We start from the raw sequence: 21,104 nt of genomic DNA on the forward strand, positions 1-21,104 counted from the left end.
CAACCTTTTCCTCAGTACCGAGCACTTCCTTCTCTATTGCTTCAACCAGCTCTTGGGACACCAGCTCTGTTTCTCCAACCCCTATACCTCCATCCCAAAAGGCCTCCCTTCTCTCCTGACATGATGGGCACTCAAATATTTCCTGAATGAATGAATGACCATAAATACAATTCTGATAAAGGAAATCAAATTACTAAATTTAACTCCAGACGATGGGATTACAGGATGTTTTTATTTTCTTCTCCACTGTTCTATTCTTCTATATTTTCTACAACAAATGCATACTACATGTACTTTTAAAACAAGAAAAAAATAAACATACAGTACTGTGCTTCCTCCTCCATTTTAATTGACCAGGGAGTGGGGGTATAATAAATTAAACTCACTTGTATGATTTCCATATATTTTGGGAAATATTTAGAACCTGAAGCAGACCCAGCCTCAACAAGTAGCTTTCTGCTACTAAACAGTAGTTCTCTTTTTTGGAATTAAAGATTAACACATCAACACAAAATTAAAGCATGTCTCAAAATCAGACAGCTATCTTGTCAGCCATCTCTAAGCAAATTACAAACTGAAAATCTGCCTAGAGGGTTTACAATACTTTTTCATAAAGTTGGCTGTGTTCTTCCTCTTTTCACAGCTGGCCAGCCTGATGCATAGCATGTTTAGCTACAAACACTTCTGCTGATTCTCCCTGCAACATCTTCATGGCTCGCCAATAGATCTGTCCGCAGTTCTCAGGTCTACCAAGAGGGTGATTCAATTCCTCTTTGATGTAATCCATCCAAAGATCTTTAAAGGGGTCAAAAAAAAATTACTGTTAACATACAATCAGACAACTGGCAGGGCTTTATTAGGTAAACTTAATTATTTAATATTGATTCAACTCAAGAATTCTAAGAAATTTAACTTCTTGCTGTTATTTCCCTAGAATCCTATATGAGACAATACCTTTCACAATTGGATTCTTTACACTAAGGTATATCAAAACAAATTTTAAATAAAAGTAGAAAAACTTCACTTTAATCATGGCAGTCTATGTCATTTCTTAAAGTCAAAAATACTAAATTTTTTAGAGGGAGGATTTTGCTAAGTCTTTCAAGGTGAAATTGACCCTAATGAATTCACTCTAACTTTAAAGCTTGCTAATAAAACTTGCTCGGGGTAGCAAAAATGCAGCTTTCATTCATTTCACCAGGAAAAGGTCAGTGAAGCTATGTAGAAGCTAATTTTTTTTTCTTAATGTGACGCTGATAACTATACATGTGAGTGTTTTTGTGTTCATATATAAAGCCTCAGATTTTATATGACATACCTATGCTCAGAGGTATGTCTTACAAGTCCTACAAATGAGTGTAATGTGGGTAGTGACAGCCCATGACAACTAGTGCCACTTTGTATCCCATTTTTACCCTTTGCTGTAATTCCTACTCCTTTTTGGTTCTGACCAACATTATTACCACATTTTTTCACAAATAATGTGTGGACACAAAAAGAAAATCTTTGACGGTTACGAGGGAGGGGAGGGGTGAGGAAGGAAAAACACTAACTAGACAGTAGATAAGAGGTAACTTCGGTGAAAGGTAAGACAGTATACAATACTGAGTAAACCAGCACAACTTGACCAAGGCAAGGTCATGAAAGCTCCATCGACACATCCAAAGTCCCTGAGGGACCAAATTACTGGGCTGAGGGCTGTGAGGACCATGGTCTAGAGGAACATCTAGCTCAACTGGCATAACATAGTTTATAAAGAAAATGTTCTACATTCTACTTTGGTGAGTAGCATCTGGGGTCTTAAAAGCTTGCGAGCAGCCATCTAAGATACTCCACTGGTCTCACCCCATCAGGAGCAAGGGAGAATGAAGAAAACCAAAGACAGGAGGGAAAGATTAGTTCAAAGGACTAATGGACGACAGCTACCACAGCCTCCACAAGACTGAGTTCTGCACAACTCAATGGTGCCCAGCTACCACCACTGACTGCTCTGACAGGGATCACAAGAGAGGATCCCAGACAGAGCTGGAAAAAAATGTAGAACAAAATTCTAACTCACAAAAAAAGACCAGACTGACTGGCCTGACACAGACTGGAAAAACACCGAGAGTATGGCCGCCAGACACCCTTTTAGCTCAGTGGTGAAGTCACTCCTGAGGTTCACCCTTCAGCCAGACATTAGACAGGCTCATAAAAAAAAAAAAAAAAAACAACACTAAAGGGGCACACCAGCACAGGGGCAAGGACTAGAAGGCAGGAGGGGACAGGAAAGCTGGTAATAGGGAACCCAAGGCCAAGTGCTGACATGCCGTAGGGTTGGTAACCAGTGTCACAAAATGGTATGTGTACTAATTGTTTAAGAAGAACCTAGTTTGTTCTGTAAACCTTCATCTAAAGTATAATAATAAAATTCAAGAAAACGTGTGGAAATAATGAGATTACATAAACAGTCTCGCACACCGTGCCCATGCACATACCAAGCAAGTCTCGTGACGTTTCCAGAAGTGGATTTTGGCCTCATCCACCCTTCCTCCTATATTACAGGTAAATCATATCATTCTGTTCACATTCTTTAATCTCCTGCTTAACCAAAAACCAAACCCACGGCGACTAAGTCAATTCTGACTCATAGCGACCCTACAGGACAGAGTAGAACTGCCCTATAGAGTTCCCAAGGCTGTAAATTTTCACAGAAGCAGACTGCCTTTCTCCCGCAGAGCAGCTGGTGGGTCCAAACTGCAAACCTTTTAGTTAGCAACCAAGTGCTTTAAACACTACACCACCAGGGCTCCTAATCTCCTGCATATGTGTAAAAGTAGTCCAAAAATGTTACTTTTAATCATAACTGTACAGTAAAGGTATAAAGCCATGGTCAAGAAGTCGTGGATCCAGTTTAGTAGTATCCCAGCGCATTCCAGAGCATTAGCTCAACAGCTGAATGCAAAAACCTTATCACATCATCTTAAATGAAACCATCAGGTTATATGAGGTCTGCTTATTTCATAGTTTAATTATGTCTTCTTAGTATCAGCTGAAGTCAGCCACATGTAAAAAAATTTGGCATAGCATGCTTACGGAAATAATGTGCAGGGGGAGGAGGTTGTGTGGTTGGCAAAAACACATATAATGCATGTATTTTGTGAAAAAATACAGTAACTTACCCCTTCCAAATATCACTTTTAGAGAACCAAACCAAGCAAATCTCTCTCTAATCCAGAGTTCTTAATATAAGATCCAGGGACCCTTGAGCCTATGAATCCCTGAAATTATAAGGAAAATTGTGTGCAAGTGTTTACGCACAAAACAAGGGCGGAGGCAGGAGAAGGATATATAATTGTATTCTCAAAGAGAGTAATGACTCAAAAAAAGTTAACAAACACTGTTCTAACCATACTGATAGGTCACAGACAGCACATCCAGATAGACCCACGTGTCTATAATTGAAGTTTACTTACCAGAATCTACAGATCCAAACTCTCTTAAAGCCCTCTCATAATATTCTCTTAAGTTCGCCATCTTGCAGGATTCCTAACAGAAATAATAGACAATCTTGTCTCAAAAGCCTAATTTATAATGGCTCAAATTCATTTCAACAACGTTATTAAACAGTTACTACTATTTGTTAGGTACTTAAGGGTAGGGTGGTTAAGTTGAACAAAGCCTGACTCTTTTCCAGAGAAAAGTCAAACGCAAACAATGAGTTCTACTAATTACCAAAGTGAAGTAAATGCTAATCAGTGATAAAAGCACCTTGCTATCGTACCACACAAGGAGCCGCGCTGCTGCAACCGTTAAGGGCTCGGCTGCTAACCGAAAGGTCGGCAGTTTGGAGTCACTGACCCACCAGCGGCTCCGAGGGAGAAAAGACCTGGCGATCTGCTCCTATAAAGATTACAGACTAGGAAACCCTGTGGGGTAGCTCTACTCTGTCACATAGGGGTGTTATAATCAAATCTCAGTGGGGGAACCTGAGCAGCATCAGAGAACATATTTGAGAGCCTGATGGATGAGTGAGATTTAAATAAAGAAAATAAAGGAGAAGGTTCTCCCTGTGGCCAAGGATTTTTTCATTTTGAGTACTGGCCTCTGACACACACTAGTTATGTCCACCTTAAAACTTTTTATATCAAGGCACTTTTTATAACAAAGCAAAGTATAAATAAATACTAGTAATATGACCTTTGACAAGTTTTTTTAACCTATTCTGACCTTAAAAGTTTCTCACCTGTACAACAGAAATAGTAATACCTCTTAAAACAACTATGAGGATTAAATTTAAAATGCTGATTAATTATGCACCTATCAGAGTACCCAGCACTAACTTTACAATCAATAAATGTTAATTCATTATGGCTACTTCCATTTAAACGCATTCCTTTTTGTTTCGTTTTCAAAGTAGATCAACATCTTCAGTTAAAAAATCCTTTAATACAGTCAGATAACTACTTCCTCATTTAAATTTCTCTTCACTGGGACTGTATTATTTTATAGAAAGTCAATTTAACCTTGTATTTTGCACCCGCATGAAAAATGGAATCACATTTGTTGAGGACTCATAATGTGCGTGGCACTATGCAAAGTCCTTTCCATGCAGAATCTTCATTTGCCCTATAGTCCTCACACCCCTGAGCAGGCAATATGACCCCCCTTACAGATAAGGGTGCTGAGGCCTAGAATTAAGTGACTTGCTTAAGCATAACTTATGAATGTAAAGCCTAGCTATTAGCCATTATGTTATACTACCTCCTGTACTGTAAGACATAATAAATAAATGGACAAAGAACAAGAGCGGATACTTGACCCACACAACAATGAGCAAAACTATGAAAACAAGAGTCTAACCTCACTAGTAACTTCTCAAAATTAAATAAAAATAATAGACACCAATCAAAATATCAAAATAAGTGGAAAAAACAAAACTGAATACTACTAGGTATACTGGTACCTTTGCTGACACTGTTTAAGTATCATTTTCTTAGAAGACTATCTGGCAATATATAAAGAACCATAAAAAACGAACTAGTAACCCTAGTTCTAGATATTTATCTCAAGAAAACAATTCAAAAGAAAAAAAAAAGCCATATAAACAAAAGGCTGTTTTCAGTATCAAAAAACTGGAAACAACCTATATGTAAAGGGAAAGTTTAAAACAAAAACTATGGTTTAAGAGTAATACAACCATTAAAAACACAGTAACCACGTAGAACAGAAACATGTTTACAAAATAAATATGGTTGGTTGTACTTATGTGATAGAATCACAGATACACTTGGATTTTCGTGTATTATTTTTTGATTGAGGCTACTGACTGAACTTTCCTTGCTCACAAATTCAGCTGAAGGACTGGTACCAGAAACAGTTCTGAGGGCCTGGTCTCTACCTCACAACTCAATACAAGAGAACATGCAGAGCACTATGGAGACAGGGAAGCACCTCACCCAGCCTGGCAGGGAAGGCTGCCTAGAAGAGGTGACATCTGGGTTTTCTATTTCCCAGACACGTACTTTCTCTTTTTTGCTTGATTACCATTCTTGAGCCGTATCTATGAAAAAAGGGTTGGACCAGGAGACCAGAAATTTATGCTGTTATAATGAGAACTTTTTAAATAACAAAACGCTAACAGAAACCACGAAACCATTTTTCCAGACGAGAAATAAAGAGAACACTTACTTGTTCCTTTTCAAACTGGATCATTTTCCTGAAAAAATCAACTGAAAATGGTCGGCTTTCCTGTAAACTAAAAAGGAAAAGGGGGGGAGGGGCAGGGTTATCTTCCACAATGACAAAAAGGCTCGTGTCTCATCAATACAAAATACCTCTGCCAGTGCCTCCACAACGCATGGTTTAATAAAGACTTGGTCACATTCAATGCAGGAACCTGACCTGGCCACCACTTACTCTCAAAGCTCAAAGTCTGTAAGGACTTACCCTTAACTACCACTAAATTTTTTTCCCTATCAAGTCTTCTGTTTTCTTCTGTCACTTTTAGAGTTTTAAGTTCTCTCTACAATATCTAAAAGTCTTTTGGAAAGAGACCAATAATTCCATTTGTAAGAATATATTCTAAGGAAATAGTATGTGTTCAGACATTATCAAAGCAGTACTGCTGTGGCCAAATAAATTATAGCACATCTACAGGATGGTGTATCACAGCTATTTTTCATATATTATGCTTATGAAGTATTTTTACTAACGGAGGAAAACGCCCCATCTAATGTTCATCCATAAAAGTTGTATACAAATTGGGGTTACAGTATAATCTTAACTATGTAAAAAATAAATTTTAAAATGATACTTGAACAGTAGTTTTTTTCTTGATGATGAGATTACAATGAATTATTACAATTATCTTTATTTATTTATTTTGTATTTTCCACAATGGATAGTAACTGTTTTTATTGTTCAAAAAAGGAAAAAGAAACATTACTTTTTTTAAAAAAGCTTCTGGATTACTTCCTCAGATACTATTTGTGGTACATATAGTCTGGGTATGAGGAGCTGAGTTTGGGAAGGAGAGACCAGTAGCAGATAGGAAAGATTATGAGTACCTTCTAAACACTGCTCTGGCCTTTTTGTAGCCAACACTTCGATAAGCCCAATCCAGGTACTTATCCTTCAGGATTACTGAGTCGGCACCTGTGACAGCTAGGACAGCTTTCTAAAATTTTAAAGAAAAAAGAAATAAGCTGTACAAGAAAACTTACAGGTATCAAAACAAACTTTCCCAGAACCACCCCAGGCCACTCAATTAATAGTGCTGAAAAAACCCTAAACCTACCAATCAGTGACCATATTTACCCAACCCCCAAACACAGCAAGACTTAGCATGGGGCCTCTACCTTAAAGATTGCTTCAGTGTCTTCCTGGCTTTTAGTGCCTTCACTCCACTCCACCCAAGAAATCCACAATGGTAGACAAACCTGTCACAACAAAAAATGTTAGAAAATGACAACAAAGCACTATGCTCTGAAAACTAACCACTATAGGACAAACTACAGGTTACTTCTAAAATAATTAACATATAAAATAGGGATTCATTCCATTTCAAATTCTCATGGACTCCATACTCTCTGGAGCCACGGAGGGTGGATGAACCCCAGAAACTACTGCCCTGAGATAACTTTAAACCTTAAACCAAAAATATCCCCCGAAGTTTTCTTAAAACCAAACAATAATGTAGCTTAACTAGCAAAAAATGTCTGCCTTGAGCATTAAGCTCTTTTAAGAACTATCTACATGGGATCAAACTGACAACAGCAACTCGAAAGATTAGATAGGAACTTTAGGGGGGCAGTAAGTTTATGTTAATGAGGGAGGAACAACTCAGAAAAGAAGGGTGAGAATGGCTGCACAACTCAAAAGAATGTAATCAGTGTCACTGAATTGAACATGCATACACGGCTGAATTGGTGTATGTTTTGCTATGTTTTCAACAACAACAAAATAAACAAAATTTTTAAAATATATATATGGATTCACTCCAAGCTTGCCCTCTGGGCAACCCAGAACTGCCCAGCAGGAATGGCATGCCAGAACACAGACAGCCTTCCTACCAAGCCACCCAGAGCAATACTCTCTTGTTAGTTCTAGTTCCCTTGTGTTGGGGAATACTGCTTATAGTTATTATCATCAATTATCTTTTAGTTAATTAAGAAATTAACAGCCCACAGCTAGTCAGACCCAGAAGCAGGTCTCTGTTGTCTAAAACCCACAAGTACTAACGTAGGCTAAACTGTCTATCTGATCTTCACTCATGTCCCAGAGGCACACACGAAGGAGCAGCCAAATAAATAGTTAAGATGTTTCCCGCTTTACTGTGATACTTTTTTCCTACCAATACAAAAATATTGCAAAGCTATAACTTAAAGGTTTAGAAATACATGTGTGTTGAAAAGCTGGAGGCTTTGGAGGCATGTGAAAATAAATTCCATTAATATTTCTCACTTGTACAATATTTAAATAGAATACAAAATTTTATATAATGTATATAATTTTACATAATACAGTCAATTTTCAAATAACGAATTAGAAACAGGCTATTAAATGGAAGTCATTTCTTCTACATGGAATTGACCTCACCATTTGCTAAAAATCCCACTCCAGGGTCAGCTCTCATCAGATAAGTTACACTCTAAATTAGCTTTGGCTGAAGTCTTAAAAGGTTTCCTAAACAGAATGAAATAAATGGACCAAACAACGACAGCCTCCACTAGCCTGAGACCAGAAGAACTGGATAGTGCCCAGCAACTACTACCATGATCACAGTAGAAGGTCCTCGACATAATGGCAGAAAAATGTCGAACAAAATTCAAATTCATACAAAGACCAGACTTACTGGTCTGATAGAGACTGGTGGAACCCCCAAGAATATGGTCTTCAGACACCCTTCAAACCTGGACGTAAACCCACTCCCAGAGATCATCTTTCAGCCAAACAATAGACAGGCTATAAAGTGAACAATAACACAAGTACAGAACATGCTTCTCAGAACAATCAACCATTCAAGACCAGAAGGGCAGCATTTGCTCACAAACAAAGTTCAGAAGGCAGAAAAGGGCAAGAAAGATGGGCAAATGGAAACAGAGAACTCAGGGAGGAAGTGGGTAGGCAGCCATCACACTGAGGGGATTGCAATTAATGTCACAAAACAAAATGCATATAAATTGTTGAATGGGAAACTAATTCACTCTGTAAACTTTCACCCAAACTACAACAAAATGTTCAAATAAATGAACAGAACGAAATACAAAAGACACAACTCACAAACCTGGGGCTTCAGGTGCGCAAAGGCTTCTTCAAACAGCATGGCTATGTCAGTGCTCTCTGATTTAATCAGCACCTGCAGCTTCATCTGCCACATTGTCACAGAGTCTCTAAACAATTCGGTCCCAGCTCCGGCCACCTCCAGGGCTTCCTTAAACAAGTCATGGTGCAGCAGCAACTCAATCTAGGCAAGACAAAGGATTATTGGAAAATTAATTACTGAAGCCTCCATTATCTATGTAATGAATTATCTTAGGGAATAATTTCAATAGTCTTCCCACTAAATCTTTTACCGTGACTGCTAAGCAGGGACAAAGTGAACAAATTGGAATTCCTCCTTCTTTCCCTGCTTTTATCCCCAAGGGCTATGAGAAAAACAGGGAAGAGATGAAAAACAGAGGGCCTGAATAATTTAGACTCAAAATTTTTAATAAAATGCTTGACTATACTAGAACCCACAACCAAAAAAAACAGAGTATAAAAATCAGTAAAGATAAAACCAGTGTTTGTGGGGTGATAGGGCAGCAGGAAGGAGCCCTGGTAGCGCAATGGTTAACTACTTGGCTACCAACCAAAACGTCAGTGGTTCAAACCCACCAGCCACTCTTCAGTAGAAAGATGTGGCAGTCTGCTCCGGTAAAGATTACAGCCTTGGAAACCCCACGGGGCAGTTCCACTCTGTCCCACAGGGTCACTATGAGCCAGAATCGACTGGACAGCAACCAGTTTTGGAAAGAAGCAGATATGGTCATTTAAATGGAGTTGAACATACTATAAATTGATACCATTTTTCTAAAATGTAATTTGACGCTATATAACAAGTGTCACAAGGAGTCCCTGGGGGGTGCAAACAGTTAGATGCTCCTCTACTAACCAAAAGGTTGGTGATGCAAATCTACCCAGAGGTGCCTGAGAAGAAAGGCCTGGCAAAAGACCACAGTCATTTAAAACCCTATGGAGCAGAGAATCAACTCAATGGTAACTGCTTTTTAAAAAAAAAAAAAAAAACACAAGAGTCATAAAAGTATCCATACTAGCAACAATAGCACTAACAATCAAAAAATACATGAGTGGTTACATAGGTAAATATGTATGCATACATGTGTATAGCAAAGTATACATGCCTATATGTGTGCATATATAGGAGTATCTGTAGGCATAGCTATATACATGTTTGTGTTGCTACACATGTATTCGTTTATACGATAAAGCACATAGAGGGCACACTCACGGATACCTCTCAGACATAACCAAACACCTCGCAGGACTGGTTTACTGGGTTTGAAGGCTTAGGACTATAGTCTTGTGAAACAACTCAGTCAACTGGCACAACACAGTCTATAAAGTTTATGTTCTACATCCTGGTTTGCTAAGTAGTGTCTGGCCATCGAAGATACAACTACTGGTCTCTACTTGTTTGGAGTAAAAGAGAAAGAAGGAAACCAAACACTCAAAAAAGAAACTAGTCTACAGGACTAACTGCCTACACAAACCACAGCCTCATCTATCCAGAGACCAACAGAACTAGATGATGTCCAGTTACCACTACCGACCATCCTGACAAGGAACACAATAGATGGTCCCAGATAGAATGGTAGAAAATTATAGGACAAAACCCTAATTCTTAAAAAAAGAAAGGCCAGACTTACTGGACCAGAAGAAACTGAGGGAACCTCCAAGACTATCACCTTGAGATACCCTTTAAACTTTGAACTGAAACTACTCCTGGAGGTCACCTTTCAGCTGAATAACAGATTGGCTCATAAAATAAAGTGTCACCCATGAGTACTGTGTTCCTTTAAAAAAAAAAAAAATTATCTACATGATCTATATGAGACCAAACAGTCAACATTTACCCTAAAGCAAAGATGGTGGGGGGTGGGGGGATAGAGAGAAGCTAGATTAATGGAAATGGAATGTCCAGAACGGAAATAATGAGAATGTTAACATAATGTGGAAAACGTAACCGATGTCACTAAACAATATGTACATAAATTGTTAAATGGGAACCTAATTTGCCATGTAAACCTAATTTGCCACCAAAAACTCAATAAATAATTTTTTAAAAATCCATTGTCTTAAACTAGGGGATTTTACTTTAACAAATATGCCCCCAAGAAATAAATGAACAGATGAAGGAAACGGAAGACTCAAAGAAGAACTAGTCCACAGGACGAATAGCCCACACAAAATCACAGCCTCTTCTAACCTGAGACCAGAAGAACTAGATGGTGCCTGGCTACCACTACCAACTGTTCTGACAAGGGATACAATAAAAGGTCCCAGATAGAATGGGAGAAAAATGTAGAACAAAACCCAAATTCCTAAAAAAAAAAAAAAAAAGCCAGACCTACCGGACTGATAAAGATTAGAGGAACCCCAAGACTATCACCCTAAAATAACCTTTGAACTTGGAACTGAAGCTATTTCTGGAGGTCACCTTTCAGCCAAATAACAGATTGGCTCATAAATTAAACAGTATCACCTGTAAGGAATGTGTCCCTTAAACAATCAGCTATATGAGACCAAATGGTCAACATTTACCCAAAAGCAAAGATGAGAAGGCAAAGAGGGGAAGGGACGCAAGATCAACGGAAACAGAACAAACAGAATGGAAATAATGAGAATGCTGACACATGGTAAAAACCGTAACCAATGGCATGGAACAATTTGTATAAAAATTGTTAAATGGGAACCTAATTTGCTGAGTAAACTTTCACCTACAACACAATAAAATAATAATAAAAAAAAGAAATAATTGAACAGAAGGAAATTCCATCTATTCAAAAACACTTGTATCAAAAAAATATTAAAAAAACTAAAACCAATACAATTTTATAGAATTGTGGAAAAGCAGGTAAATGGCAGTCTATAATCAATTCACTGAACAAGCATTTTTACTGCACACCATATATACTAGATGCTAGATTCAATAATGAGCAGATCGGGTACATTCCCTAATACCCACAGAGACTCCAATCTAGCAGTAGAGACAGAGTTTGATAAGTGACATGACAGAAAAATAATCAGATTCTACCGAAGTACAAAGCAGGAGCACCCAAAAGGTCTATGGAAGTGTTGAGAAACTACTTCCAGAAAGGAAGCAACACTTAAGCTAAGACTTGAAGGGCAGTCATTAGCCAGGTAAAAGCAGAGACCTCCAGGAAAAGAGAAGACCTCCTAACTAGCATGTGCAAGAGGATGAAAATGAGAGGCAGCAAGGGTACAAAAGGAAATCCAGAATGGCTGGAGGGCAGGATGTAAGCTAGAGAGAATGGGAAGAGATGAGACTGGGGATACAGGGAGGAGCCAAGTAAGAGTTCGGGCTTCATCCCAAGGACAAGAGGAAGCTACACAATAATCTGATAATCACTTTTAAAAAGATCATTCTGTGAAGAACAGTCAGGAAAAAGCATGGGTACAGAATCAGCTAAGCTTTTAAGTGTAGAGGCAGTAAACTGAAAGACTTTCATTAAAAGCAAGGTCACCAGACTTGAAAGCAGCAACAGAAACAGAAACCTGAACACCAATGTTCACTGCTGCACTACTGACGCTAGCCGCAAGGTGGAAACCACCTAAAATGTCCATCCACAGATGAACGGATAAACAAAATGTGGTAATATCCACACAACGGAATATTGCTCAGTCATAAAGAGAAATGAAGTCCTGAGACATGCTACAACATGAACGAACCTTGAAAACACTGTGCTGAGTGAAGCCAATCACAATGATCTCACTCATATGAAATAGCTAGAATAGGTGAATGTATAGAGACCAAAGTTTATTGGTGGTTACCAGGAGTGGGTAGGAGGGAGGGGGAAAGGGGAAGTCATTGTTTAGGAAGCACTGGGTTTCCGCGTTCATGGTGACATAAAATTTGGCAACAGATACTGGTAATGGCTGCACAACATGATTAATGTAACTGAATCACCAAACTGTATACATGAAAAATGTCAAATTGGCAAATGTTGTGTTATATATATTTTTACAACAATAAAATAAATAAATAAAAGCTGGGTCACCAAATGAGTGATGAGGTGGTAGAGTTTGGAAGGGCAGCCTCTGAGATTTGAAAAGTATATTTCAAAAGATGTTTGAAACAGCTAGAGTGGTGAATGGCAGAAGAATGATAATAATGGAAAGGCAGGCCTGCCAGGCAACACTTAAACCCAAGTTGAATTTACAGGGTGCAACTGTCTTGCCAGCAGTCAACAGTTCAAACAGGAGCAGTTGAATTCATCCAGACCTGGGATTTTCCCAGACAGATGCCGTAATAGAGGGGTGACTGGGTCTTGGTATAAACAGTAGGATACTATATAGCATATGCATAATGTAGATACATACAAAAGTATGAGAAAGATGTAAAAATAAAATATAATAGCAAGACATTAAATGGATTTATGTAAAAACTGCATAATGCTATAGATCAAAACAGGCAAGACTTATACAAATAGAAGGCACCAACAAACAGAAAAATTTTTGTCCTGTTTTTCCCCCATGAAGGTATTTAAATACATTAATACATTCATTATCTTATGTAATCCTCTCAAGACTTTGTGAGGTGGCAAAGACAAAGATCATTATCACTATTTTAAAACCAAGTAAAGAAACACATAAAGGGCAAGCGGTTTCCCCAAGTCACCTATTAAGTGCAAAGCCTAGTCTAGAGCTGTGTATTTCCACAGCACATTATTCTGGTCTCTGAAACAGTCCTTACCCAAATCACAGGGTAACCATGGTTTAGTATGCCTCTTACTAGAATGTCAACTTCTGAAATACAGGAACATATCTAACTTGTCTTTATTGTACCAGTGGTTAATCTAAGCCAGCCAGGTTAATCTGGGCCACCCTTCAGGAAAAGGATGTTTGGTAAGAGACAGATGGGTAGACAAACAAAATAAACCCAAGTTGTGAATCTTTGTTTTGATTCTTTTTCATTATATTTTTCCCTTTACTGGTATAGATTTCATTTTTGGCAAACACCAAATCCTGACCACCAAATGTAAATACTCTCTAAATTTACCCTATCAAACTGCCAAATGGCCTGAGTTATACAACTACTTAAAGGAGCCCTGGTGGCGCACTGGTCAAGCGCTCAGCTGCTAGCCAAAAGGTCAGCAGGTTGCTCCACACGAGAAAGATGTAGTAGCCTGCGTTCACAAACACTGCAGCCTTAAACCCTCTGGGGCACTTCTACCCTGTCCTATAGGGTCGCTATGAGTTGGAAAACTGACTCGACAGCAATGGGTCTATATATATACTTAAAACACATGACACCAGCACTAAACAACTGGAATAAAGTGTATTTAACTGGTACTGAATGTGTTCTCCACATCCTTACCCACTGCTTGTACTGGAATTCTGGCAGAAGCTTGAGTTCATGTGCCTTTCTGAATGCAAACATGGTTCTTCCCAGCCTCTGAAATGAGAAAAATCCCTCAGTCCATTACAAAGATTCCCACTAGGGACCTCTGACAATGAACAAAAGCAGTTTAACATATTTCTGAGAATTCAGAGAAGGTACTGCCAAGTTGCTTCTCCACGAAAGTTTGACTTATGATCAGATCAAGTTGGGCAGGTGCACCAGGCACAGCTCCATAAGAGAGCACCTCCTAACCTAGTTGCCGGTATAAGGGCAAACCAGACTCAGAACTTCAGCATGACAGGTCACCCAAAAGGAGAAGGACAGTGGTTAAGCACGAAGCTCTAGGAAGCTATCCCAGACCAGAAAAGAGCTGTGCTTCCATTCTTTTTTCAGAACAGTCATTTCCTAGTCAGCCACTGTAACCACAGAACATAAGTCTTTACCTTCTCTCTGAGGAATTCACTATTTGTCTTCTTAGTTAATCTCTCCAAACAAAAGTTGATGTAACACTTCCACATGGCCTCTAGAAAAGTCAGACAGATTGTGATCAGATCACCAATTCTCTAAATGCAACATATTATCTTTTCCCCAAAGGGAAAACGCTTCTGAAGCAGGGTTTAAATTAGCCTGATGAAAAGTTATTCCAATAACAGCCAATCTAACATCTCAAATACTAGGGAAAGACAACTGAGTAGTAACATAAATATGAAAAATAAGGGCTTTCTCCATATTATAAGCCTGATCCACTTTGCCCTGAAATTCCAATATTACAGAATAAAAATTAAATCTACATCAAAAGATAATTAAGATAATTAAGGAATGATAATTAATAAAACTTAATTATCATTTCCCCAAATAACTAAACACTAGTCATTCCAGGTCTATCTCTCACCATCAGGGAAAGAAAGAACATGGAGAGTCAGGCACACTGTAAACTGTACTACAGACAGCTTCCTGACACTGATGGTGGTAATGGGAATGAAAGCTTCAGTTTCACACTTCTATACCACACCACGGTTTAGTCAAGTTCACCTGTAGGCAGAGTCTTCACTGCCTCTTCATATACAGCACAGCACCTCTCCTCCTTCCGGCCCACCTCCACTGCTTTGGGTTGTTTCGTTGCAGGCTGCTCTTCTCCTGGCTGGGACTCTATCTCTAATTCTCGCCGTGCCACATAATCCCAAGTGAGAGGATCGTCTGTGTGTAGTGCCTGAAGGCTGAAAAATACACTTACTAGAACCTGCCCTATGACAAGAGACTCACTCAGAACACTAAACATAGAGACATTTTTCTGTGCTCTAAAAATGTACATAGAACACCCCTTTAACAATTTCACCACCACAAGAGCCACTTCCCAACAAGCCCTCCAGATGAATTTTATCAGGGGGTTAGAGCTGTCACACATTTATTGAATTTCAGAATGTTTCAGACATCATTCACAAATGTTATCTTTCAAGTAATCAAACTGCCTCCATGTGCCCTGAAGCCTTAGTATTATATCCAGGCTCTTGATTTTCTCCAGTAATAGTAATAGCAAAAAAGCGTAAGTATCAACCTGTCTGCTGAAACCCTGAAAAATATCCAAAGAGCAAACTGATTCAAGTTCTATTTTATCTCTTGTCAAAGTAAAAGTGCTACCCAGGTGTGAAAGTACCCAAAAAAAAAGGCTACATAAGTTCCCTAACTATATAAAATTACCTGCTGCATGCAACTACAAATATCCACGAGTAGAAGGCAGGATGCAGTTTTTACGTGATGAAAACTATTTTCCGAGGGAAACCAACAAGCGAGTCAGATAAATTCTCCAGGAATATATTTTCTTACTATTATTTAACTTTTCTTTCAAGGATTTAGTGTGGTATGTGTTTCTCCCCCTCCTAAATATCCAACCCCAAACCCTTAAAGAAATCAATCACAAGATCAGAAATAGTCACCTTTCACAATTTTACTTACTCATCGTAAATTTCTTTTTGCAACTGTTTGGCAAAGTCAAATAACTGTGCAATTGAAAGCAGTGACACGTGAAATTCTGCACCTAAAATATAAAAAGCACAGGAAAAGAGGTTCATTGCCAATAAGACTCTAAAGAATCACTTTATAAGCATAATTTTCTTGATGTACTAAAGTTAGATTTTCGGGTCTTTTAAATTGGGAAATGGAACCAAAAAAAAAAAAAGTCACCCACAGACCCACCAGACAAAGTCATTATTAACATTTTGGAATATTCATAAATGTTTCCAACTTTCTTTATTCTCAGCTTCTTAAGGGCATGAGGGAATGGACTGAATCATCTACTTCTTTCTAACTCTCCACATGAGTTTAAGCACTCAATAAAAACTGAAATGTTCAATCATATCCTGATGGAAAACACACCTTTTACAAAAGAAACAGGATGTTATTTCTGCTTTCAGAGCTTTACACACATTCTAATGGAAATCTTTAAAATTAGCTAAAGTCTTCCTCATTATAGAGTATCTCCCTTCCCCATCACCACATTCTGCTTTCAAAAGGTACCTACCTTTAATTATGCTCACAGAGTTTTTGTAGATGATCCGTGCCAATTCGCCATTAAGGATTTCTTCCGGATAATCAAGATTCTCCTAAAGAGTGTTATACTGAATGTAACTTAATGGGCAGTGCCATTAAGTGGAAAGAGCCCTACCATAAAAGACTAACAGTCCTAAACTACCTGCACCATGTGACTTCTGGCAAATAACATCTCAACTTTCGGCCAGTTCCCTCACTTGTAAAATGTGCAGCTTGAACCAAGATCACTATTCTTGAAACTGTTCCCATAGGCTTCTGGAGTGGCCACAAGATCACATGGCTTTAAAGCCTCCCTCCCCATTTAGATCATGACAGGACAGATCTTATGTTCCTTGTTTACCCTTGTGTGAAAGATTTTATTTGGAAAAAAAAAGTTGTAAGCAGAAAACCACTATAACATACGATGACATCAAAGTTACTTTTTCTGTGCCAACATTTTAAATTTTTTTTTTTTTTTTTAATTATTCTCTTACATAAAAAGAAGAAAGAAGGCTTGGAACCACACACTTCACAACTTTCTTCAGCCTCCTTCAACCTATTAATATATAATTTAATGAAATCATACAGGATTAAAAGTAACTTTTGGCCATTCCATCAGTAATCATTTTTAGGATCACTTTAGTTCAAAATGTCTATTTTTATAACTAAGCACACTTAAATAAATCAACTCTAGACTCATCTTAAAGTTTCAAAATATAACAACATTAAGTTGGAAAGAAAAATACATTGCTAAGATTTTTTTCCTTACTTCTAAACAGGCTCAAAATACTACATACTGCTAACAAGTGACAATATATTAGAATCTTACCACTTCCATCTTGGCTTTTTCAAATTCTTGCTTTTCCTTCCTCAGTTTCTCAGCATGCATCAGCTCCATCCTAAAGTACTACAGAAGAGAAATAATGAACTGAAAATCTTTGTGGAGAATTTTTTTTTATCAGAAATACATACCACTTTTTTAACCCATAAACATTGGATCTGGAGAGCTTGAGGGGAGTCTTATATTTTATTTTGTTATGAAACTAGCTGACAATGACAAGGTGTGGTCAAAATGATACTATATTATGTTCTTTTGGCAAGCACTCTGGAGACATGAATAAAAAATCTTAAAAAAGTAAAAAGAGCAGCTGCTGAGGCTGATTAAGTACAACCAAACACCTCCTGGGATTTGGTTCCTTGGTTTGGAGGTTTAGGGTCATGGTTTCAGGAACACACCAGTTATTTGGCCTAAAAACATGTTCAGTGCTTCTGTTCTACTTCCTAGTTCATTGCATAGTGCCTGCGGTCTTAAAAGCTTGCAAGCAGCCACTGATGCACAACAATTGGTCTCTATTCACCTGGAGCAACAGAGGAAGAAGGAGAGTCAGGAATAGAGGAGGAAATGGAATGTGTGGCCAATTGCTTCCATGAACAACTGCCTCCTTTGCCATGAGACCAGAAGAACTGGATGGTGCCAGGCTATCATTACTGAACATTTTGATCAAATATTCTATAGAAGAATCCTGATCAAAAGGGGGAAAATGCAGAACAGAATTTCAAATTCTCATAGACTCCAGACTTTCTGGAGCCATGGGGGCTAGACGAATCCCTGAAACTACTGCCCTGAGATAATTTTTAAACCTTAAACCAAAACTATACCCTGAAGTCTTTTAAAATCAAACCATAGTTTAGCTTAACTAGTAAAGAATGTCTGCTTGAGCATTATGCTCTTTTAAGATCTATATATATGGGATCAAATTGACAACAGCAACTCAAAAGATAAGATAGGAACCTTAGGGGACAGTTAAGTTTATGTTAATGGGGGAGGAACAATTCAGAAAAGGAGGGTAAGAATGGTTGTACAACTCAAGAATATAATCAATGTCACTGAATTGTACATGTAGAAACTGTGTAACTGGTATATGTTTTGCTGTGTATATTCTCAATAACAGTAAAAAATACATATTTTTTTAAAAAAACCTTAAAAAAGTTTATACCCTTTAAACTAGTAATTCTGTTCCTAGGAATCTATCATAGAGAAATAATCCTCAATACCGAAAAGTTTCATAAACAAAAGTTTAAGAGCACTTTTGGGAACAATCTAAATATCCAATAACAGGAAAAGCGATTGCCAATGCAGGCATAAAATAGTTACAATAATTTGGTAATGGCGCACCAAAATTTCATTACTCTACCTTGTTTTTAAACTGGCTGCAAAACTGTACGTACAACACAATTACCACTATGTGAAAAACGTGTACAGAAAAAAAAATGCTGTAAGGAAACGCACTGCAGTGTTAATACTGCTTGTCCTCAGTTCATCATACTTTTTTCCTTCTCTGTGCTTTCGCTTTTCTGATTTTGTTCCCCAGTTTTCTATAAACACATAATACTTTTATAGTATAAAATTTAAAAAAACTTTAATTTTTTAAGAACTGCAGCTATGAAAACATAGTGTGGATTAGAGGCTCTCAAAATGTGGTCTGGGGATACCTGGGGGTTCCTGGCACCCTTTCAGGGGCTCTGCAAGGTCAGTAGATTATTTGTAATGTATTTATTATTTTTTAATGAATTAATACATAAAAATTTTAAATTCCCATTTTAACTTCTAATACAATAAAAATTAATACAGATAGCCCATATAAGCAAAAGCTCTTTGGATCCTCGGTAGTATTTACGATTGAAAGGGGTCCGAAGATCAAAAAGTATGAATACCACTGATGTAGATCAATATGTACTGACTATATATATAAAAATGAGAACACAAGAAAATGTAGGCTAATGCCATTTTAAAGAAATAAAACGTATGTTATAAGTATTCACAATACACATAAAAATATAGGTGATAAGACTATTAAGCACTTTTTCTCTTCTTCATACAAATGTTTTCTCTGTCTATAATAAATTCCAATTACTTTTGATAAAAATAGGCAACCGATCTATTTCCATTTTAGAAAATACAAGTATGGGCATTTATGAGCAACTCCAAAAGCATATAAATAGTGACACTATACGAACAACCTTCCAACAGTAGGGAGGACTGCTTCTTACAATAGTTTCTCAATTAAAATAATAAAGGCAGAAAAGGGACAGCTAACAGACTATGAAAAGAAGGAAAGAAACACAAGGCTACAATATAAAAACACTATTAATTACTACAAGACCAAAAATACAGATGTGACTTCTATAAAACCTATTAGCACGAAGACCTATAACTTTTTCCTTTTCATTTGAGGACTAAATTCTGAGAAATGTCTCAGAAAAGGGTAGTTTCCAAAAATATACCATTATTAGCACTTGTTTTTCTCACAAGAGCCTGGCCATCGATATTCTAAAGCACCCCTCCTCTAGGAAGGAATAAATTCCTCAAGAGGGAAAGGAGGTACTAACAGAGTACTTACCTCGAGAAAAAGAGAAGTAAAGAAAAGAGGAAGAGAAGACCAAAAACAAACATGAAACAAGAAAAAAAAAGATAAAGGTACCTGAACTCTGGCTCCCCTTCTAAATAAAAAATAGGGTTCAGCCCCCTATTCCTCCCAACCCTAGTGGGCAAGTGGGGGTTCCAACCTCTAACAACCTAGAAGCTGTACACTGTTAACACTTACCACTGGCCAAGAAATATAAAGATTTTTCTACTCACCCTCCTGGCTCCCTTACACTCAGAAGCTCCCCCACACACTTTATCACTGGCCTCCATAAACGGAAGTCTTCTTTAACTTGGCAAACTTAATAAAGGATATATGTCTCCAGAGAATCAAATTGAGACATCACTTTCTCATCCTACACAAACACGCACTCACTTCTTGATAAAGTTTTGGACACTCCGGGTGAAAGCGCAGAGCCCGAAGAAATAATTGTCTTGCACTTTCTGAAGACAAGCGATCTTCCATTTCCCATTTGGCTGCCATAATCCACAAGGCTAGAAACAGAGAAAATCATCAGACTTCACTTCAGTCAATATAATTAAGTCAAACAAAAAAAGACCAATGCTCCAATTTTAATAGTCAGAGAACTTTTTTAAAAATCTTACTAAAAGAAGGAGATGCAGAGAAATGGGCTTCTAATAGCTATCTGTGAAGTTTTGTCATTTTAACTAAACTTAGAAAAAGCGTTCTGAAGCCAACAGGTAAATGTTAGTATCTGTTCAGTCTGGATAATGGGTACATCAGTGCCTGTTAACATAGGTCATCAAATCTCAGAACACCACCATTTTAAGGCATATACAAATTTTAAAGTTGTGAAAATCACAGGAAAAGAATTTATGTCTTAGAATCAATGAAATCAGACTTTTTTTTCTCCACTTTAAATAGTTTTTCTCTCTTTTCTCTATTTGAAATAGTTCATAATTTAAAAAGTAAATTTTTAATTGTACCTGCTAGACACAAAGGCTTAAAAACAAAACCTCTGTGCCTTTCTAGATGGGAACTTAACACTGAATTAAATTCTATCC

The 21,104-nt window shown here is 37.7% G+C and overlaps 1 protein-coding gene across 3 annotated transcripts in view; it reads right to left on the minus strand.

Moving 5' to 3' along the window:
• Positions 1–21,104, minus strand: part of UTP6 (UTP6 small subunit processome component) — a 30,154-nt gene that overhangs the window by 486 nt on the left and 8,564 nt on the right. Inside the window, exons 7-20 of one of the 3 annotated variants that reach the window (XR_002825453.1) lie at positions 20,455–20,573; positions 17,484–17,561; positions 16,647–16,728; positions 16,082–16,163; positions 15,161–15,345; positions 14,572–14,651; positions 14,105–14,182; positions 8,768–8,947; positions 6,840–6,920; positions 6,549–6,658; positions 5,671–5,737; positions 5,439–5,542; positions 3,456–3,528; positions 729–795 (exon numbers count right to left, since the gene is read on the minus strand). Coding sequence is in view for 2 of the 3 variants with exons in the window: in XM_023739645.1 (XP_023595413.1) it covers positions 638–795; positions 3,456–3,528; positions 5,671–5,737; positions 6,549–6,658; positions 6,840–6,920; positions 8,768–8,947; positions 14,105–14,182; positions 14,572–14,651; positions 15,161–15,345; positions 16,082–16,163; positions 16,647–16,728; positions 17,484–17,561; positions 20,455–20,573 (1,373 nt within the window). In the remaining variant the exon portion in view is untranslated. Of the gene's footprint in view, positions 1–367; positions 796–3,455; positions 3,529–5,438; positions 5,543–5,670; positions 5,738–6,548; positions 6,659–6,839; positions 6,921–8,767; positions 8,948–14,104; positions 14,183–14,571; positions 14,652–15,160; positions 15,346–16,081; positions 16,164–16,646; positions 16,729–17,483; positions 17,562–20,454; positions 20,574–21,104 lie in introns of those variants that run through there. The other 2 variants (XM_023739645.1, XM_004385393.2) reach the window with 2 other exon arrangements.

This window comes from Trichechus manatus, unplaced genomic scaffold (genome assembly GCF_000243295.1).
Source record: "Trichechus manatus latirostris isolate Lorelei unplaced genomic scaffold, TriManLat1.0 scaffold00138, whole genome shotgun sequence".
NCBI classification, from domain to species: domain Eukaryota; kingdom Metazoa; phylum Chordata; class Mammalia; order Sirenia; family Trichechidae; genus Trichechus; species Trichechus manatus.